This window comes from Passer montanus, unplaced genomic scaffold, assembly GCF_014805655.1.
Source record: "Passer montanus isolate IOZ18808 unplaced genomic scaffold, ASM1480565v1 scaffold76, whole genome shotgun sequence".
In the NCBI taxonomy this organism is placed as follows: Eukaryota; Metazoa; Chordata; class Aves; order Passeriformes; family Passeridae; genus Passer; species Passer montanus.
In genome coordinates this window covers 2,616,172-2,637,290 of record NW_024372813.1, presented here as the reverse complement: position 1 = coordinate 2,637,290, position 21,119 = coordinate 2,616,172, and the positions used below count along the sequence as shown (strand labels likewise).

General features: G+C 53.4%; 2 protein-coding genes across 3 annotated transcripts; both read right to left on the bottom strand.

Moving 5' to 3' along the window:
• GLOD5 (glyoxalase domain containing 5) lies at window positions 1-2,314 on the bottom strand. 2 transcript variants are annotated; one of them, XM_039731276.1, is made up of 4 exons: window positions 2,302-2,314; window positions 1,018-1,175; window positions 736-891; window positions 1-549 (listed from the first exon to the last, which is right to left on the bottom strand). In XM_039731276.1, exons 2-4 carry the CDS (start codon window positions 1,156-1,158, stop codon window positions 397-399), a joined length of 450 nt encoding a protein of 149 aa, XP_039587210.1. In that variant the 5' UTR covers window positions 1,159-1,175; window positions 2,302-2,314; the 3' UTR covers window positions 1-396. The 2 variants fall into 2 exon arrangements, with proteins under 2 accessions (XP_039587210.1, XP_039587209.1); XM_039731275.1 differs by lacking the exon at window positions 2,302-2,314 and having other exon boundaries at window positions 1,018-1,182.
• A 481-nt stretch (window positions 2,315-2,795) lies between these two features.
• Window positions 2,796-21,119, bottom strand: LOC120512599 (exocyst complex component 1-like). The gene is made up of 17 exons (XM_039731092.1): window positions 21,072-21,119; window positions 20,107-20,190; window positions 18,203-18,357; window positions 17,749-17,863; window positions 14,936-15,163; window positions 14,271-14,403; window positions 13,701-13,810; window positions 12,865-12,993; window positions 12,520-12,613; window positions 8,516-8,625; window positions 8,245-8,355; window positions 7,695-7,765; window positions 7,350-7,590; window positions 6,774-6,957; window positions 5,733-5,932; window positions 4,537-4,731; window positions 2,796-3,624 (listed from the first exon to the last, which is right to left on the bottom strand). Exons 1-17 carry the CDS (start codon window positions 21,117-21,119, stop codon window positions 3,469-3,471), a joined length of 2,364 nt encoding a protein of 787 aa, XP_039587026.1. The 3' UTR covers window positions 2,796-3,468.

The following is a 21,119-nucleotide window of genomic DNA, read 5'->3' as shown; positions in this document are numbered from 1 at the left end:
TGAGAGGAAGGGAGACATAAATTTCCAACTGTGGAAAAGTGACTCTGGAGAGGAGAGGAGTGACAGGTGGACAGTGTAGCAAAAGGGATAGCAGGAATTAGGGAAGGTGTCCCAGCAATTGCAATGCAGCAGCAGCAGGACAGATCTTCCCAGCAGGCCATGAAATCTCCATGATGCAGATGTATAAAAGCAGGATTCACACCCAGAGCAGAGCAGAGCAGAGCAGGCTGCCTTGGGAAAACTCCCAAAGTAGGTCCTCACAGCCCTATTTTGTGGCTATGATTTGAGGTGTGTCCCAGGTTTACACAATTAAAGCTTGGACATTCAAATGGGCCAGCCAAACCTGGCCTCTGCACCCCATGTCCTGCTGGGACCCAGGCAGAGCATGGGCTGTGGTCAGGGCTGCCCCTCCGTGCCTGCAGCCTCATCCGTGCAGTACCTGGAAACCTCAACCAGGTTCTCGTCGGGGTCTCGGAAGTAGATGGAGGTTATTGGACCCACAGCACCAGTTCTGGCCACAGGACCTTCTTCAATGGCCACCCCACAGGCCTGGAGGACACAGGAGAGCAGGGCTTTGATGGTCCTGCCATCACTGTGCCCTCCTCCCCCAGCTTCGACAACATGAACTGTTGGATGAGACAACCCCGACATTCCCCAGGAAAGTGTCACTTAGAGGCCCTGGATTTGTGTCTGCTGGGGTGACACTGCCCTGGAGACACTCTGGGCCTGCCTCACCTTCAGGTGCTCCAGCAGCTGCTCCAGGGGCACTGCTGCGATCAGGCAAAAATCCGCAGAGCCGGGCGCGGGGCGCCGAGCCTTGGGCTCAAACTCCTGCCCAGCCTGGTGCAGGTTGAACTTCTGCTGGCCAAAGCGCAAAGCTTTGCGATTCCCCTGTTCCCAGAGGAAAAGGCCGGAGTAAGGGAGACATCCTGGGCTGGACTCCTTCAGCACCCACTGCCCCCAGCAGTCCTGGACACCCGGGGGCTGCTGGGTCCTGCTAACTCAGGTCAGGCTTACCTTGAACGTCACCACCTCCATGCCCAGGACTTTGGAATAGAAGGCCACAGTGTCCTCAATGCTCTTCACAGTCAGCACAAGGTGGTCCAGGCGCTGGATGAAACACGAGGGTGGGCTTGTGCCCTGTTCCTTCCAAGCCATGCTCTCAGGGCTGGGAACTGGCATGGAAAACCAGAGAATATGGAAGTTAGGAGCATCCAGCTATGCAGGGAAATGGAAAACAGCCCAGGGAGCTGAGGGCTGAGAGGAATCGCCCAGGTTTTCCTCTGTCCTGCAGGTGGCAGAAGTACAGAAGCAATAAATCCTCCTCCCTGCAAGAGCATCGGACCCTGGTCTGCGTCTGGTGGCACCCGAGCCTGTCAGAGCCCCTGGCCGGGTCAGGTGTGGGAACCAGCTGGGTGATGTCCCTGAGAGCTGAGGTCACCAAGATGCCAAGCTCCCAACACACAAACCCCGTGTGCACCAAGGATGGGACCATGTGTGATCCTTCCTCCAGCCCTCTCTGGTGTCCTCCCAGGTGTGGACACTCATCCAGGTGGAGCCAAGCCAGAGAAGGGAGACAAACTGGGGCCTGGCACAGCAGCAGGAAACATCTGGGGACGTTTCTTGTCATTTGTCTTTAAGCAGCCATATGTCACCACCAGGCCGAGGGTGAGGCCAGGGGCTCGGGGTGACACAGCACCGGGGTGTGAGGAGTCACCAGGCAGGGGTCACAGGTTCCTGGTGGCATAGGTTGGGCTCAGATCCTCTGGCACTGCCCCTGGCTTTTAGGGACATGGGCTAGGGTGTTGGCAGGCCAGGGGGGATGGTTGGACTCAATGATCTCAGAGAGCTTTTCCAGACTAATGGTTCCATGATTCTGCATGGGAAGTGTCTGGTGAGGAGAGACCCCACAGCCCCAGTGGCACAGGAGCAGGGTCAGTGCAAAGCCAGGTGCAGTTTCACTGGGATGTCTGCTCCCTGCAGCCAGAGGAGCCTGTGTAGAGCAAGATCCCATTAACCCCTTCCATGGCATGGCCTGGGCTGGGCCCAATGACTGCACTGCTTGTGGGGGAGCCATCAGCAGAGCCAGAGGGATCCCTGCTCCTCCCTGCTGGTGTTTGGAGTTCAACAACCTCGGAGCCACCTGGCACAACCCCTCTGCAAATCCCTTCACCCTGGGCGTCCTCTCCCCGATTGCAGCACCTTCATGTCCCAGCCTAAGACCCCACCTCCTGCCCTCCCCTCCCAGGTGAGCCCCTGAGCCAAAAACGGAAAGGAAAGGGGTTGTAAAATTCCTGTTACCTGCAGAGGGACGAAGAGCTGGGAAGGCAGCACTGGATGGTTTCCTATGACCATCCCCTTCCTGCTGGGAGCAGCCACGTCACGGGACAAAGGAGGGAATGATGAGATTGGAAATGGGAGCTCTAAACATTGCTCCCTGCAAGGTGGACCTTGACCCAAAGGGCAACTGCTTGAAAAATTGCAGAAAAACAGTCTGGATTTTTCCCTTTACAAGGGAAAGTTGGGTTTATGTGCTGGCTTAAAGCTCCCACTGAAGAAGCCAGGATATCCCTGGAGAAAAGGGGCTGTCCAAGCAGCCACAGCAGCCTCCCACCTCCCTGGCAATGCACAGGGAATCTTGCCTCCAAGATAATGTCCTAACACACAAAATAAATAAAATAATCTTTGTCCTGTGAAGCAAATATCAAGGAGTTCAAACTCTGCAGTTGTTTAGGAAGAAGTTTGTGACAGAAAATATGTGAGCCCCATGATCATCCCAAGAAACAGAGACAACATTTGAAGAATGACAATATATTGGCGAGTTGCTGTAGGAAGATTCCTACAAAAACGGGTTAAAAGCAGGCAATTCCCTGCAGGATCGGTTTGGATCTCTAGAACTGCACATTTCTCCACTCCAGTTAAGATGTGAGTAAATCTGAGCTAAAAGCAACAAATCCATTAATATTTACAGCTCTGGACTTTCATCTGCTGGATGACTTTCAGCGGAAAGCCGTGGAGCAGCGGTGCCTGTTGGGATACCTGGATGTGGGAACACCTCACACTCAGAGCGTCTCCATGTGGTTCAACCCCCTGCTTCAGCACAGGTTCACTGAAATTCGAGCACAGAAAAGGAGAAAGTCCCTGGAGAGAAGACATTTTTCCATTGTGAATGTTCTGCTGAGGACTTGCGGCAGCAGTGCTCGCTCAGGGGGAAATCTGAGGCTTGGAGTATCATTTCCTGGTGGCAAAATGGTTTCCTGGAGCAGGGAAGTTGTGGTTTGGGTCCATCAGCTCCACTTCCTCAAGAGAGATTTAGTGCAGGACCAACAAGTCAGAGGGACTTTGGGATTAAGTTCAGGGTAGGAACCCAAATATCCTACTTGGGAATGGCTTTGTGTTCAGCTCCTTGGAGGTGTGGCTGCAGACAAGGATTCCTGAGCTGCTCCCAACATCCAGAGAGGAATTTCCCTACATGTTGGACATGGTGATGGAGTTGAAATAGCTCAGCACATCCTCCATGGTGAAGTCCAGGGCAATCCCTGCTCCTGTGTAGCAGCGTTGGATGAGCTCCTCAAACTCTTGGTACTGCTGGATGAATCCCTGCTCCATGGCCTGCCACACCACCTGGAAAACCAGAACCCTGCTCCAGGGGCTGCCACACCACCTGGAAAAGCATAACCCCTGCTCTATGGGCTGCCACACCACCTGGAAAACCAGAACCCTGCTCCATGGGCTGCCCCACCACCTGGAAAAGCATAACCCCTGCTCCATGGGCTGCCACACCACCTGGAAAACCAGAACCCTGCTCCATGGGCTGCCACACCACCTGGAAAACCAGAACCCCTGCTCCATGGCTTCTCACACCACCTGGAAAACCAGAACCCTGCTCCAGGGGCTGCCACACCACCTGGAAAAGCATAACCCCTGCTCTATGGGCTGCCACACCACCTGGAACACCAGAACCCTGCTCCATGGGCTGCTACACCACCTGGAAAAGGAGAACCCTGCTCCATGGGCTGCTACAACACCTGGAAAAGAAGAACCCTGCTCCATGGGCTGCCACACCACCTGGAAAACCAGAACCCTGCTCCATGGGCTGCCACACCACCTGGAAAACCAGAACCCCGCCTCCTTGGCTTCCCACACCACCTGGAACACCAGAACCCTGCTCCATGGGCTGCTACAACACCTGGAAAAGCATAACCCCTGCTCTATGGGCTGCCACACCACCTGGAAAACCAGAACCCTGCTCCATGGGCTGCCACACCACCTGGAAAACCAGAACCCCTGCTCCATGGCTTCTCACACCACCTGGAACACCAGAACCCTGCTCCATGGGCTGCTACAACACCTGGAAAAGCATAACCCCTGCTCTATGGGCTGCCACACCACCTGGAAAACCAGAACCCTGCTCCATGGGCTGCCACACCACCTGGAAAAGCAAGCCTGAGCTCCTTCCCCTGCCCCTGCAGCCACACAGGCAGTGCTGTGTGAATCCCAACCATCCCAGTGTCACACCCATCCCACTCCAGTTACCAGCAGAAGATTTTCCTCTGGGGACAGATGTTTGTGGATTGTCCTGTAGAGGCTCTCCAGGGCCCTTTTGACTTCCTTGCCAGGATATTTTTCAATGACTTTCCGGAGTTCCTGCTTGCTGTAGGCCAGCTGGAAGCTGACCTCCTCTTCCTTCACCCCCTGAGCCAGGCGGGCTTTGACCCCCTCGAAGAAATGCTGGGAAGGGAAGGAGACATTCCATGAGGAGCCATCCTGAGGTATTCCTGCACCAGGGCTGACCCTGAGCACTGCCCTCAGTTCCCATGACTAATTCAATTGAAAAGAAAAATTTAAGGATGTTTAATGAAGTGTTGGAGATTTTTATCCTCCAGGAAAGCAGAACTTAGGGAATTTCATGGTTCTCTCCCCTCCCTGCTCAACAAGCAGCATCCCTAAGGGTTGCAGGCCCATGGAGCAATGGGACTGCTGGAAAATCCCTCCAGTTCCTTGGTGCTCCCCCTGGTTTTCTCCCCACAGAGGGTTTGGAGCCAGAGGTGGGGAAGGGAGATCCCAGAACCTGCAGAGGTGTAAAGAAAACTGGAATTTTCTCAGTTCTCCTGACATCTCTGCCAGAGCTGGACAGGACACTCACTCCACATCTGCTGTAAAACAAGGGAATAATCCCTTCCTTCATCTTCCTGTCTCTTCATACAGCCCAAGAATCTGTTTGGGTATTCTTGCTACAACTGCTGAAGTGGGACTGCACAGCCAAAGCCAGCAGTGGTCAGGAAAGGGGACACTGGACAGGACATTCCACATCTGCTGTAAAACAAGGGAATAATCCCTTCCTTCATCTTCCTGTCTCTTCGTACAGCCCAAGAATCTGTTTGGGTACTCCTGCTGCAATTTCACAGTGAAGAAATACCCTAAATCCCAAGGATTTAGAGTCCCTAAATGTACAGACTGTTTCCAAGAACCAGGAATGGCTTCCTGCACTATTCACACCCCTTTGCACCTTCTCTGGGTGTCTGTGCTCAGACTGGAAGAGCTGGAGGAGGCCATGCCAGGATTTTGGGAATCCCTGAGCACAACGAAATCCAGGTGCTCTCATATCCTGTGACAACAAAGTAACATAATGCCAGACTGGATTCAGGGCAGGGAGATTTGAACACCAGTTAATCCAGAGTTTTGGGAAGAGCCCTTGCCCTTGGAGGCCCGGGCCAGGGTCCCGTGCTCACCTTCAGCCTCTCCAGGGGCTGGCCCACGTACGTGGTGACGTATTTCTCCATGTGCTCCCTGGACCTTTGCTTGGCTTCTCTCTTCTTGCCCTCCAGGCAGGGGATGTTCCTTTGGCACAGGAAGTTGTGGATGTGGTGGAAATTTTCCATCATCACCATATCCGTGTTCACTTTCAGGTTTGCTGAGGAGAGGCTGTTGACTGGAAAGGAAGGAGGGACTCAGGTGAGGAGGGAAGCCCCTGCAGGCTCTCAGGAGGGATGTGCCTTTGGGACGGCTCATTTGAACCGTCTGACTTCAGAGGGAGTAACTATAACACAAATCCTGATCCCTGTCCACGATTCCCTGCCTGACCTCATTCCCTGCAAACATTCCTGGAGCTGGCAGGGCCGTGTCCATGGATTTATCAGTGGGTCACCCCAGGCTCACCTGCAGGTGGGAGCTGCCCCTCTGCACCACCTTGTGATCTGTGGTCAGAGCTGGGAATTCTGCAGCCCCTCAGGTCCTCGCCAGGCAGGAAAACAGGATATTTTCACTGACAGGAAGCTGAGGGCTCCAGCTGGGACAACACAGGGATCTACTGGAAGCTCCCCACCCCGCTCTCCCAACCCCTCTCTCCCTACCAACACCTCTTGGTGGTTTTGGGGGAGTTTTTCTGGCTCCCAAGACCTTGTAAGAGGAGTCTGATCTGTGAGGAACTCCCCCTCCACAGTGAGGCAGGAGATGTTGGAACTGGATCCAAAGCTGAGCCTTTGTGTGTAAGCTGAGCCCTGTCACCCCCAGGCCAATCCCTCTTTGACAGAGCACCCAGAATTTGCCTGGTGCTCCCAGGACCTTGCTCAGGGAAAGGGGCTTCAGGAGCAGGCAGTGCTCAGGAGACAGGCAGCTCCCACCCTGCCACACCTGGAATGTGCCCGGTGCTCCCAGGATCTCACTCAGGCAGAGATTTCAGTGTCCAGGGACAGGCAGCTCACCCTGCCCTGGTCACTCCTGCAGCTGCAGGGGGACATTTCCTGACCAGAGCACCCAGCCTTGGCACTCACTGCTGCTGAAGACGCTGCTGGCCAGCCTGAGCTGGGCCTTGTCCAGCTCCCCCCGGCGCTGGGATGTCTGGAACACCTCCTCAGAGAGCGCCACAAACTCCTGGAAGCGGCTGACACAGGGCAGGATCCCCCCTCTCGTCCTGCTGGCAGTCTTGGCCTCCTCCATCTCCTTGCACAAGGTCCCCTGAGAATGACACAGAGAGGTGGCACCCTCAGGTCCGACCTCATCTGGTGGAGCACAGGGCAGGACAGAAGGCAAGGAGCTGGGTTTGGGAAGGCTTCTGCCATTTCCAATGCCTTCTGTAACCCCAAGGAATGTGATACCCGTGTTTGAGGCTGACAGGGAGCTGTGCCATTGGCAGGGGCTGCCCAGGGAGCTTTGGGGTCCCCATCCCTGGAACACCTGGGTGTGGCACTCAGAGCTCTGGGCTGGGGACAAACTGGGGGCTGGGCTTGGACTCGGTGATTGTGGAGGTCTTCTCCAGCCTCCATGGTTCGGGGATTCCATTTGGGAGGTTCTGGAAGAGGTCAAACATCACTCGGGCCTGCTGGCTCCCTCCCACCATGGACACTCACGATGCATTTGTTGAAGTTGCTCTTGGCCAGGAGCAGCACATTCCCCAGGAGGGCGTGCAGGAAGGACGAGGGGGGAGCTGAGGAAGGGCCCCAGGTCCCAAACACGGAGTCACTCAAGGCCACCAGGACCTGCAGGCAGCCCAGTGGGTGAACCTTGTTGCAGACATCCAGAAATGCCCTCAGCTCCGGCTCCAGGCAGCTGAAGATCTCACTCAGCAGTTGGGTTATGGCTTCTTCTGGTCTTAAAAACCAAACCAAATCATGGAAAAGTCAGGAATTAACTGGGAGGGGACACTTCAGCCTGTGTCCTGTCAGAGCACCCAGGGTATCCCATCCCCCACATACTGGCTTTGGCTCTTGGTGCGAGGAGGCTCCTCTGGAGGTGCCATGGGCTCTCGTCCCTTAGTGGCAGATCCCTGAAAAAAGATTAGAGGAGAAGCTATCAAAGGATTCCAGAATAGTTTGGGATGGACCCCAAACCCCCTGCCTTGTGCAGGGACACCTCCCACTGTCCCAGGCTGCTCCAAGCCCTGATGTCCAACCTGGCCTTGGGCACTGCCAGGGATCCAGGGGCAGCCACAGCTGCTCTGGGAATTCTATCCCAGCACCTCCCTGCTCTCACAAGGAGGAATTCCTTCCCAACATCCCACCTAAACCCACCAAATGTTGATTTGTTTGCTCTCCCTCAGCCAGGAAAATGAGCTCTGGATTTATTTTTGCTGCAGCTTGTTTAATGCTTGGAGACCCCTGATTTTCCTGGAGCTGTCAATTAAATTCCATTTAATTCTCCTCTTAAGCTTGCCCACTGCTGGTTCCTGCAGGATGAGAGCCCAGGAGAGCCCAGGTCCCCATGGATGTGCCAGGATAATGGGCCTGGAGAGGACACGGTGCTCACCCCCAGTGCCTGCAGCTCCACGGAGTCACAGCCGAGCCAGAAGAATTCCTGCAGGAATTGCTGCTCCGAGGTGCAGAGGGGCTGCAGCTGGCTCAGCACCTGCTGCAACACCTGCTGAGAAACCACCTTTGGTCTGGAAACCCTCTGGGATTCACTGGGGACACCGGAGCAGCTCCGTGTCCACCCGAGGGGACATGGGCAGCACAGGCAGCACCTCGGGCTCTGCCCCGGGGAGGGACATGGAACATCTCAGGAACCCTCAGCTCCTTACCCTGCGGATGTTCCCGCTGGCTGGGGTGTCCTCCTGGCGTTCCCTGCTCCTGGAGAGGCTCCACCGGGGCTGCCTGCTCCCCATTGGCTTCTCCCAAGTGTCCTGCAGACCTGCACGGGGTGTGCGATGTCAGAACCCTCCTCCCCTGGGATTCTCCAGCTCCTGGAGTCCTGGATACTTAAAGTCTTTAAAGGCTCTTTTTACATCTGACCTCATGCATGAATTAGTCTTTTCCTGTTGCATTCAGATAAATGCGGAATTCAGATGAAATTTCCAGTTTTTCTCTGACTTCTCACCTGTTTCTCCCTCTTTTTCATTATTTTTGTTTCATTAAACTGCCTTTTGATTCCGCTGGTTGTGGTGTTTATCCCTTTGCCACCTTGTGCTTACTCCTGACAGCTGGGTTGTGGAAAATCCCAGGGGATAAGAGAACAGATCAGTACAAAAACCTGCAAAAGCCTTGGGAAAATTGTTTGATGCTTAATTTTGATTGCAAATTGCCTTTTAAAAATATCCAGGGGAGGTGGGAATGGCTTTTTCCCAAAAAATGCCCTTTTAAAATTAAAATATTTCACTGGAAATAAATATATTACTACAACATTGGCAGTTTCAGCACAGGGGGCTTGGCCTGAGTGGAAAAGTTGAAAAAATCCATTGAAAGATGTGTTTAAAAACATTTTTCTACTCCCTGAAAGGAATCCGTGGGGAAACATCCAGATTATTTCCTAATTATTTCCAGAAATGGGAATCATTCTCCTATTCCAAAGGTTCTGGAGGAGTCAGGTCACCTCCATCAATCACAGTATCTCAAATATCCCTGTTTGAGCCACTCCTGAAGGGTTTTCCCTTTGGGAAGGATTTGTGAGCCCTGGGCTGAGCAGGGGTGAGGGATGAGCCAGCCCTGCTCACGACCTCAGCCTTGCTAAAACCAGGACTAAATTAAGGAGCTGCTTCCTAGCCTTTTTCTCACCACTACATTATAATTTCACTAGCTGGGAAGTGGCAAAACCAGGAAAAAAATAAATCTTCCAACAGCAAATGGGAAAGAATTTAACAAGCCTGCAGAAAACGGAATGGCAAAATGAGAAAGGACTTAATTACCAACCCCTAATTAATAATAAACAGCTTGAGGTTGCCTTCTAAATTCTCCCATCACATAAGGCAAGAAATCAGCAGGTGGTGCCATAAATAAAAATACTTTATGAGCGCGTGGAATCGACCCAAAATATTTACTGGGATAATCAGGAGAAAGGAAGTGGCCTGGAGACCTGGACTGCGACATTTTCCAGCGGGGATGAGGGAAGTTTGACTGCAGGAATGAGGGATGTCTTGGGGCAGGAATGAGGTGTGTTTTGGAGCAGGGATGAGGGATATTTTCCAGCAGAGATAAGGGATGTTTTGGGGTAGAGATAAGGGATTTTTGCGGCAGGGATGAGGTGTTTTTTGGGGCAGAGATGAGGGATGTTTTGGGGCAGGGATAAGGGATATTTTGGGGCAGGAATGAGGGATGTCTTGGGGCAGGAATGAGGGGTGTTTTGGGGCAGGGATGATGGATATTTTGGGGCAGGGATAAGGGATGTTTTGGGGTAGGGATAAGGGATATTTTGGGGTAGGGATAAGGGATATTTTGGGGCAGGGATGAGGGATGTTTTGGGGCAGGGATAAGGGATATTTTGGGGCAGGAATGAGGGATATTTTGTGGCAAGGATAAGGGATATTTTGGGGCAGAGATGAGGGATGTTTTGGGGCAGGGATAAGGAATGTTTTGGGGTAGGGATGAGGGATGTTTTGGAGCAGGGATGAGGGATGTTTTCCAGCAGGGATAAGGGATGTTTTGGGGCAGGTTTCCTCACAGCCTGGGCTCCATCCATGAGCAGGAAGGACCATGGATGAGGCTCCTGCCGAAGTTCAGCAAAGCCAAAGGTGCCCTGCAAGCCGTGCCGGGAGCAGCCAGCTCTGCGGGAATATTGCAGCAGGAGGAGCGGGGACAGCCGTGGGACAGCTCCTGCAGCCGGACACCTCTGCAGCACCCTGGAGAGCCGCACTGGGGTTTTGGCCTCTCCTGGGGCTGGGAAGGGTCACCTTGCCCTGCAGAGGGAGGGGGAGCTGTCCCCTGCTCTGCCCCCAGCGCTGCAGAGATGGCACAGCGAGCTCGATGGGACACCGCCAGCCCCGGGGAAGGTGCCACGACCGCTGTGGGCACAACTTGCTAAAAATTCCCCCTTTTCTCACGAACTGCGAGGTTGTTGCAATGTTCTGCTCACATCAAGGATGAGCTGAACAATTCCAGCCCAGCCTGGGGCTTCCTGCCTGTCCCAGACCTGTCCTCACCCTCTGGAGTGGAGCAGAGACATCTCAGGACAACAAAATTCACCCTGTCCTGCCCGGGGAGAGCCCAGCGCTGGGCAGACACTTTGGGCTGATTTCTACCAGAGCAGGAACACCTTGTAGCCTCCCAAGCATTTTCTCCTGTGGTTTAATCCCTCCTGGTCTACAGACTTGTGTAGGATTTAAAGATGGATAAAATACTGAAGGAAATCCCAGTTTAATGTTTATAGAAGAGGATGGGGCAGACTGGCTGCCACATGTGCCCAGCACCACCTTTTGTTTAATTTAACAACTTTATTCCCATAAATGGTCCAGTGGTGCCCATTTAGGTGCCATTAGGACTATTTAGGTGAAATTTTCCTCTTTTTTCACAGACTGCTGTGCAGGTATTTGTGTCAGCACTCCCCATCCTGCTTTGCTCCCAGGGTTTGAGGTCCCCTGTTTTCCCAGCTGCTGAGTGACTTTCCCAGGGGAGTGACACTGGGAAGAGGAGCTGGAGGGGGTGGTGGGGAAGTTTTGGGTGTGAGGAACCCCAAAAGTGGGAGCCATAAACCACCTTCATTCCCTTCCTTCAGCTTCATCCCCTGGCTTGGGATCTGGACATCGGTGATGAAGGAAGTGCAGAGCTGGAAGTGCTGACTCTGATGGACAAAACACACCAGCCTGACCTTCAAACTGGGCCAAACTGGCCTGGAAATTTCCATTACAGCTCTTTGTTTTACTGAGGGAAAATGTGACTTGTGGGCCATAAAAAATTTCCAGAGGAGACAGATCAGTTTCTCTTTTTATCTTCAGAAACACCTGACTGGAATATTTTGAGTCAGACCCAGCGATTTGGGTGGAAATGAGCACCTTGGGACAACACAGCCTGGCAGTCAGCTCCCTGTGAAATCATCCCATAAATATTGCTGTGAATTCCCTCTGTCTTCTGGGACAGGCTTCCCCCTGCAGGGGAAAGTATCTGAGGAGTCTTACATGAAATATGAACCAGGCTTTAGACAATCATAAAATCACAGAATGCTTTGGGTTGGGGGTGACCAAAAAATCACCTCATTCCACCCCTGCCACGGGCAGGGACACCTTCTACTCCCTCTCCCAGGTTGCTCCAAGCCTGTCTGGAACACTTCCAGGGGTGGGAGAATTACAGGGTGTTCCTGGAGCCTTGTCCAGGCTGAACAGCCCCAGATCCCTCAGTGTGTCCTCACGGGAGAGGAGCTCCAGCCCTTGGAGAGGGTGAAGGCAAGGGAAGAGAAAACCTGGTGAGGTTTTCTTGGGAGATAATGGTGGAGTGGGAATCTTTGAGAACCAGGGAGAAGGGAGCTGACAACAGCTTTTGTTTTCCAGGCTTTTCTACATCCCCCTCTCTCTCCTGTGGCTGCTTGGAACACGATCCCATCCACCACTGTGTCATTCCTGAGCCTGCACAGGGAAGGGAACCAAAGCTCCAGCTCTGAGAAGCAGCCGAACAAATGTGGGGAATTCATGGAGCTGAGGCTCTCACAAACACTGCCTGGTGTGGAGCAGAGCTGGCTTTTGCCACCCTGCCACCTGCAGACCCAGGAAATAAAGTCCTGGAGCAGTCCTGGGGGGCCACCTGTGCTGGAGGTGACTGTCACCATCCCTGGTGCCAGCAAACCCTGCCCAGCAGCACAGAGGGCAGATTTTGAACCACTCACTTCCTTTCCTTCTCCCTGACAGGGAGACCTTGGCCTGTTCAAAAAGGGCTCTGATTTCCCGCTCGTAGAGTCTGCCGAGGTTCTGGGAATACACCTGGAATGGGGAGAAAAGGCCAGGTAAGGGCAAAAATCCAGATTTGGGCATTGCAGACCTTTCACTTCAGCACAACCCTGGCACCCCCCAGTCAGGCACAGAGCTCCAGGTGGGCAGGACATTCCCAAAGGGGCAAACCCTGGAAGCTCAGGTGTCTCATGGTGAGAGCCAGGTCCCAGCAGGAATTCCCCAGCTGGGCCTGCCTGTTCCCAGGGAGGGTTTGCAGTGCTTGCTGAGGGTTTCAGCCGTACCTTGGGCAGGTCCCAGAACAGAGCAGGGCTGGTGCTCCTCAGCCAGGCCATGAGCGGGGTGTAGGGCAGCAGCTCCTCGTGGTGGGGCCCGTGGCTTGGGGCACCAGGAGCAGGGGCCTGGGAATTGCCCTAAAGGGAGAGAAATGACAGAAAACATTCACACAAAACAGCCTTGAAAATGTGCCTGGACGCTGCACCCGCAGAGTTGTGCAGGTGGGATTGGAGCGGGGCAGGTTTGGAGCAGATCCAGATGGAAAAGCTTGCTCAGGGATGTGCCCAGCCAAGGTCTGCAAATCTCCAAGGATGGAAACCACACAGCTCCTTCCCAGCTCCCTTCTCAGAACTGCTGCTTGAAACGGAACACTAAGGATGTAAGGAAGTAAGGATTTGGGAATTGCTCCTTTCCATGGAAGGAAATCTCTGGGATTGCTGCCCACGGGGGTCTTGTCCATAAAATCTGTTAAACTCCCAGATCAGTACTTGAAGGTGTTAATCACAGGATCACAGGATTGGGGTTTATCCTGGGATTTTAGGTTACAAACAGATCAACAACCCCCAAAATAAAATAAGAAAACCTAAACAAAAAAATCTCCAGACCTAAGGGCTTAAGGAATATCACCAGAGGGATTTTGGGAGCATGGATTTCTCCTACATCCCTGGAAAACTAAGCTGAGGACTGAGGGACAATGGCAAGGGGAAGGTATGTGGGAAGATCTCTTTGGAGAAACAATTTAGGAAAATCCTGTCACAGCAGCATGTCCTGCACCACTGGCCCAGCCTCGCCAGGATATTCCAATTTCCCAGGATTTCAGGCTGCCATGAAGAGTGGAGCCCACCTGCAGCTCAAAGATGTTTGTGATGTGGTTGATGAAGGAGCTCTCAAAGTTCTGCTTGAGGGTTTCAAACAGGATCAGCTGCTCTGCCACTGCCTGCAGCTTCCGATAACCTCGGGGGGAAAAAAGGATATTTTGGGATTTGAGGCGATCTGGGGGAGTCGCAGACCCACATCCCTCAGGGAACTCAGACAGAAGTCCTGAGGTAAATCCACCCAAAAGCTGATGAAGGGGCAAAAGCTTTCCTGTGGTACCAAGGAAATACAGACAAGGAGTGGAAAATAAAATTTAACAAATAAAAATAATCCACAAGTCCAACCTCAGCCAAGGAGACCCGTCCAGTCTCACCACAAGGAAAACTTGGGATTTCCTGCCAGGATCATGTCCCTGCACACCTTCAGGGATCCAAAAACTCCCACATCCTGCCACAATGAACTGCTGTTTTCCACGCTGGAGCACAGACAGCACTGACCAGGATTTCCAACCACAGCTTCCCCAGCTCCTTTCCGAGCTCCAAGAGGTGTCCACCCCCGGCAGGGTGATCCCGTGGGAGGAATCCCTGCTCCTACTCACTGGGGTGGATGGGAAGGTCCATGCAGGAGGAGAGGGCCCGTGCTGCAGCCGTGCAGGCTCCGATGGCTGCGGGGCTGGACAGATCCGCGCGGCGCAGGGCGGCACGGTGCTCCCTGCTCAGCTGCAGCTGGCCCTGCAACACAGCCAGGGAGGGCAGCTGCCAACACAGCCAGCCCCTCATCCTCCCTTCCCTTCCCATCCCACTGGGAATGCTGCTGGCTGGAACAGCCCAGTGCTTCCCCCAGCAGCAGCTGCCGTGTCTGTCAGGAAATCCATGGAAGTCCCCATGAAACCCAATGTTCTGCTCAGGAACAGCTGCAGTGGTGGACAAGGAAGGTCTGGTGCCGCAAGCTTTGCCTCTAATTAATTAATTAAGCTCGTTAATTGCTGGGTTTGTATTCCCAGGTCATGGTTATTTAATCAGCTTTGCCATTCCTAATCCTGCCCTGGAAAAGGCCTTTCAGAGACCCTCTGGGCCATGGTGAGGGTCCTGCACATCGCAGTTCTTCTCTGTCCACCCTCACCTTACACCATCCCCCATTTCCCAGCCGGAGGAGCTCCATAGCCCTTGCAGAGAATCAGAGCTTTCAGTGTTTAAAATTCCCTGGAAGTTTTTCCCAGCAGATTCAGCTGCTGAAGATTAATGTCCTCGCAAAGGCACGCACCGTGAGGAGCAGGAGCTCATCCATCAGCCGGGTCCTGTTGGAAGCGAGGCGGTGCAGCAGGGAGTTCTCCCGGTGGATGTGATCCATCTGCTGCCTCACACCCCCCAGCAGCTCATGGCAGAGCTGCAGGGTCTCCTCCACCCGGGCCACCTCGGCCAGCGCCTCGTCGAGGCAGCTCATCAGCTGGGCCGCCTCCTGCTCCGAGGAGAGGAGGGCCTGGAGGTTGGCCTGTGGGAAGCACGAGCAGAGGGATTCAGAGCTTGGCAGGGATCTGTCACCATCCTGGGGTCAAATGTCCTGTCTCTCACCCTCCTGAGGCACAGCAGGGACCGTGTCACCCTAACCTGCAGGATGTTGGTGGCAGTGCCGCTGTCCCACCTTGGCCAAGTGCCACCTGCATGTCCCCAGAGCCAGGGCACACAGAACCCCGCCCTGGGCAAGGTGTCCCCTCAGGGCTCTTCTAACTGCCCCAGCAAGCAAATTCCTGGGGAGTGTCCAGGAAAATCTGGCCATGAGCAGAAGAGTCTCCATCAGTCCACCAAGCCCTGCTGGTTGTGTGCCCTGGGAATGTGTCGCTGCAGGGAGTGTCCAACCCTCACCTCCACAAATGGTGGAGTCTCCTGAGGACCTGAGTGTCCATCCCACAAGATTTCAGAGAATCCTAGTCCGGTTTGGGTTGGGAAGGAACCTTAAAGCTCTTCCCATTCCACTCCATGGGCAGGGACACCTCCCACTGTCCCAGGTGCTCCAGCCCCAGTGTCCAGCCTGGCCTTGGGCACTGCCAGGGATCCAGGGGCAGCCCCTGCTGCTCTGGGCACCCTGTGCCAGGGCCTGCCCACCCTCCCAGGGAACAATTCCTCATTCCCAATGTCCCATCCATCCCTCTGGCAGTGGGAGCCATTCCCTGTGTCTGTCCCTCCGCCCTTGTCCCCAGTCTCTCTCCAGCTCTCCTGGAGCCCTTCAGGCCCTGGCAGGGGCTCTGGGGTCCCCTCTCCATGTGGACATCCCCAGCCTGTCTAACCATGGACACTCATCTCCAAAAGCACTGGTTATGCTCCAAATTCTGCTTCCTTGCCACACCCAGGGACCCCATCCCATCAGCTCTGCCCAGAGCTTCCCATTTATTAATTTTTCTTTAATTAGAACCAGAAGCCTCCCCCACGCCTGCCCCTGCCACTCCTTCAGGCTGTCACCACGGGGAGCATTCCCGGTGACATTGATGGGACAGTGCTGTGGGAAGGGGCTCTCCAGAGGCTCCAGGAACAGGAATAAAATCCAGGTACAGCACAGAGCTGCTGGGAGCTGCCTCCCCAGGCACATGTGCTGGGATCCTGGAATTCTGGAGGAATATCAATGTCCAAATCAGAGCCTTTGGCCTCCCAGTGTCCTGGCCGTGCCGTCCTCCCCTTTGGAGAAATCAACTTTTCCTTGCTGCCAGTGCAGGGATTTCTGTGATTCCCAGAACAGCTGGGTTAGAGGAGGGTGATTAATATGGGAGAGAAAGCCAAGGTGCTATCACGGGGATGGGGGGAAAACATTGAAATGGATGCATGTGCTGGTCTAACTTGCTGGGATTTAATAACATTTAATATTGGAGATTAGAGCTCGGAAATGGAAATGCTCATTAATTAATTTGTATTAGAGGGAAGTCACACTTATTCATTAGAGGGCATTAAAATAATGTATTCAACGGCGCCTTTCATCTCAAAAAACTTAATAAAGATGTATTTGTTGCTCTCCCAGGGTGTTTTACAGCTGGGAACAGTCACAAAGTGCCTGAATTCCTTGCCAGGAGCTGGCAGGAACAAACCTCAGGAGTTTGGGCTTCCAGATTAACTTCCAAGTGTAATAAATCATATATGGGAATACAGCAAACTCTGCAGCTAAAGGAGGCTTGGCTTAGGGTTTGTGGTTTCTTGTATGATTTAGGATATTTCCTTTGACTTATTTTTTCCCCCTTTTTCCTTGGCTACCAACCATAAAATCCCAGATATTTTAGCAGAAGGTAAGTGCTCAAAGCAGCTTTCCTAGGCTTTTTGTTCCAGAACTTAAAGGAGAAATTTCCTCTGCAGAAATGCAGTAAATCACGGCAACCCAAATGGAGTCAGCAAAGATCAATAGTCAAAAGTCATGGAATTGTTGGGGTTGGAGAGGACCTTAAAGCCCATCCATTTCCATCCACTCAGGGAGGGGAGCCAGGGATACTGAAGGATCCTCTTCCAGAGGGCCCTTGAGCTCCTTGGTTTAATTTCCTCCCTTTCCCTTCCAAATCTTTGGAAAACCACAGAATCCTGGAATGGTTTGGGAAGGAAGGGACCTTAAAGTCCATTTTGCTCCAACACCTTCCACCATCCCAGGCTGCTCCAAGCCCCTTCCAGCCTGGCCTTGGACACTTCCAGGGATCCAGGGGCAGCCACAGCTTCTCTGGACACCCTGTGCCAGGGTCTGCCCACCCTCACCAGGAATTCTGGAAATATCCTGTGCCTTTTCCACTGGCCCTTCCTACTCTTTTATATTTGCTTTTCAATCTCCTTCCAGCTCCGTTTCATTTTTCTCCCCTTTTCACTCTCACTGGATCCAGCTTTTCCTTCTGTAGGGGCCCCTTTTGTCCCTTGCCCTTGCTCAGCCAGTCCCAGAGCACCCCACACCCCAGTACCCCACAGTCAGACCCTTCCCTTCCCTTCCCTTCCCTTCCCTTCCCTTCCCTTCCCTTCCCTTCCCTTCCCTCCCAGAATTTCTCCCAGAGCAAAGGGCAGAGCTGCTGATGCCCAGAGACCCAACCCCTCCTTCTGGGCACCTCCATGGCTCCTTACCTCCTCCAGCCCCTGCAGCTCCTGGCACAGGTGCTCTGTGAAGGCCACGGAGTGGTTCAGCAGGGGCTCCTCGTGCTCCTCCATCAGCGCCAGCACGGCTGCAGCCTCCTCTGGGCTCAGTCCCTGGGATGGGCTCAGTCCCTGGGATGGGCTCAGCCCCTGGGATGTGCTCAGTCCCTGGGATGTGCTCAGCTCCTGGGACGGGCTCAGCCCCTGGGATGTGCTCAGCCCCTGGGATGGGCTCAGTCCCTGGGACGGGCTCAGTCCCTGGGATGTGCTCAGCTCCTGGGATGTGCTCAGTCCCTGGGATGGGCTCAGTCCCTGGGACGGGCTCAGTCCCTGGGACGTGCTCAGCCCCTGGGACGGGCTCAGTCCCTGGGATGGGCTCAGTCCCTGGGATGTGCTCAGCCCCTGGGATGTGCTCAGTCCCTGGGATGTGCTCAGCCCCTGGGACGGGCTCAGTCCCTGGGATGGGCTCAGCCCCTGGGATGGGCTCAGTCCCTGGGACGGGCTCAGCCCCTGCTGCAGCTCAGCCTCTGCCCACTCCTGCCCGTCCTGCCGGCACCGCTGCATCCCTGGGGCAGCAGATCTCCTCACAGAGAGCAGCAGGCACAACTCCTTTCCTGGGGAAGGCAGTGAGAAGCACAGAGAGAAGAAGAGAAAACATTTCATATCTCTACTAGCTGCTCCTCCTGTTTGGCACATGTGGAATGTGTTACGGAGATTGTTTGCCCAAAGAGATTTGTTAATTGGACACCGGTGAAAGTTGTTTTGATTCCTTGGCCAATTGGGTCAAAGCTGTGTCTTGTCCCTGACAGTCACGGGTTTTTCTCTAGTATCTTAGTAGTATAGCATCTCTTTAGTATGGTATAGCATCTCTTTAGTATGGTATAGTATCTCTTTAGCATGTGATTTAGTATAATATTAGTGTAATATAGTATAGCTTAACAAAGCATTTGTTCAGCCTCCTGGAATCATGGAGTCAGAGCACATCATTCCCTGGTTGGGGGCACCCCACTTCAATACCTCCCTCTGGGGGTGGGGATGGCCAGAGCCCTTTGGTGAGGTCCTTTCAGCAGCATTGCCCAAACCAGGGCCCGCTGAGGCTGAGGGGGAGCCCAACAGTTGGAATGAGATCACGGAATGGGGCAAAGAAAGATGGGGGTGGGATAAAGGGTCAGCTTTGCAGGAGGGACAAAACAGACACTGGGGCTGGGTTGGGATTTTCCTTGCTCTTGTCTCCAGGATTGTGTGCTGATGTGTCACACAAAGATGGGGCAAATTCCAGAGGTGAAGAAACTCCTTGATTTAAATTAGAAACGCCTCTAATTTAAACTAGACACTAGGAAGAAGGGTTTGATAATGAGGGTGGGAAGGCCCTGGCACCCATTCCACAGAAACTGTGGCTGCCCCTGGATCCCTGGCAGTGCCCAAGGCCAGGCTGGACACTGGGGCTTGGAGCAGCCTGGGACAGTGGGAGGTGTCCCTGTCCATGGTCCTTAAGGTCCCTTCCAACCCAAACCCGTGCTTTTCTATGAAATGGACTGAAAGTCATATGTTGTGGAGTTAAATATATATACAGATAATACATATTGTGTGTTGATGTGTCACACAAAGATGGGGCAAATTCCAGAGGTGAAGAAACTCCTTGATTTAAATTAGAAACGCCTCTAATTTAAACTAGACACTAGGAAGAAGGGTTTGATAATGAGGGTGGGAATGCCCTGGCACCCATTCCCACAGAAACTGTGGCTGCCCGTGGATCCCTGGCAGTGCCCAAGGCCAGGCTGGACACTGGGGCTTGGAGCAGCCTGGGACAGTGGGAGGTGTCCCTGTCCATGGTCCTTAAGGTCCCTTCCAACCCAAACCCGTGTTTTTCTATGAAATGGACTGAAAGTCATGTGTTGTGGAGTTAAATATATATACAGATAATACATATATAAAATGCATTTGATATTCACAAATGTGTTTATTCCTTGATGAGGGGATGTCACCAGGCTCCTGCCCTGGTGTTACCAACCCTCATCTCCCCAGACCAGAGACTCCTGGAAATGAGATAAATTGTTTTTATTCCCAGCCTGGCTCTGTGTATCCATGGGCAGTGGATCAGTGATGGCTGTGCCACCAGACACCCAAACGCAGCTCCTGCTGCTCCCCTCTCCAGACACCACCTCACCCTGTCCCACCACCCTCATTCACTGCCTGAGTTTATTCACCTTTCACTGACAGGGACACTGCAAAAAGCTCAGAGAGTTTAGAGTGTTACAAGGCTATTAATTAATTAATTAATTAATTACCTTCCACTGCACTCAAGGGGACGTTCACAAAGGGAACAGCACCGGTTCAGCTTCCACAAGCACTGAGAAAGGTTTTCTTCTCCTCCAATCTGCTGGAGATCCACTTGCAAAACTTCTCCAAGTGAAGCTCACAATCCAGGCTGGCCTAGATATCCACAGGTAATTAGCACATCAATTAACGAGGTTTAACCAGTCCTGCTCCAGCACTGCTCATTTAATTCCACATTACAGAACCCCTTCACCTTTCCCTGCAGTTTTGGGGGATGAGTGATGAGTTTTGACAGTGGCCGGTGGCAGATGCTTGGGATCAAAAGCAAGCCCGGAGTTCTGGTGCCTTCAGGATTCCCTGGCACTTCCAGGATCCCATGATCCATCATCTTCCCAAGCTGGAGGTTGGATGCACAGCCCTGTGTTTAACAGCCCTTGAAGGAGCTGCTGTCCCTGCTCTCCTCTAATAGTTTTTGGGATTATTCAGAGCGTTGGCACTTCCAGCATCCTGAGGGAATGAGCTGGAAGTGCTGAGTGGGAAAGGGTGAGCAACTGGAGGTAAGAATTTGGGATAAATCCAGCACCCCACCCCCACTGCAGATATTCCCTCTGCAATCCCCATCCTGCTGAAATCTCAAAGCTCTCTTCACTCCAGACTGGGAATGCCCAGAGAAACCCCAGAAAGGCTTCCACAAGCTCAGCCCCAGAATCCCTCTGGAGGCAGGTGGATAATCTGGGTAACCCAGCATCCTGTGTCCTGGCAGGGGAAGGAAAATGGACAGGGAGGAAACACTCCTGGCATTTCCCATGTTGCTTCCATCCATACAAATGTTGCCATCTCCCTCTTCCCAAGGGATGTTGTCTCCTGGAGGGCACCTCCAGCCACAGGAGGTCCACTAAGCTTCGTGTAAGTGCAAAGAACAATGAAGGCTGCTGAACTTGGAATATCCCACAGCTGGAAATTCCTTCCTGCACCATTCCAGCTCTGCAGCACAGCCTGACCCTCCTGGAGAATTTCTAATTATGGGTACTAATCACCATCACAGCCGTGGGGAGCTGATTGGGGTCACTGCAGCCCTCAGACAT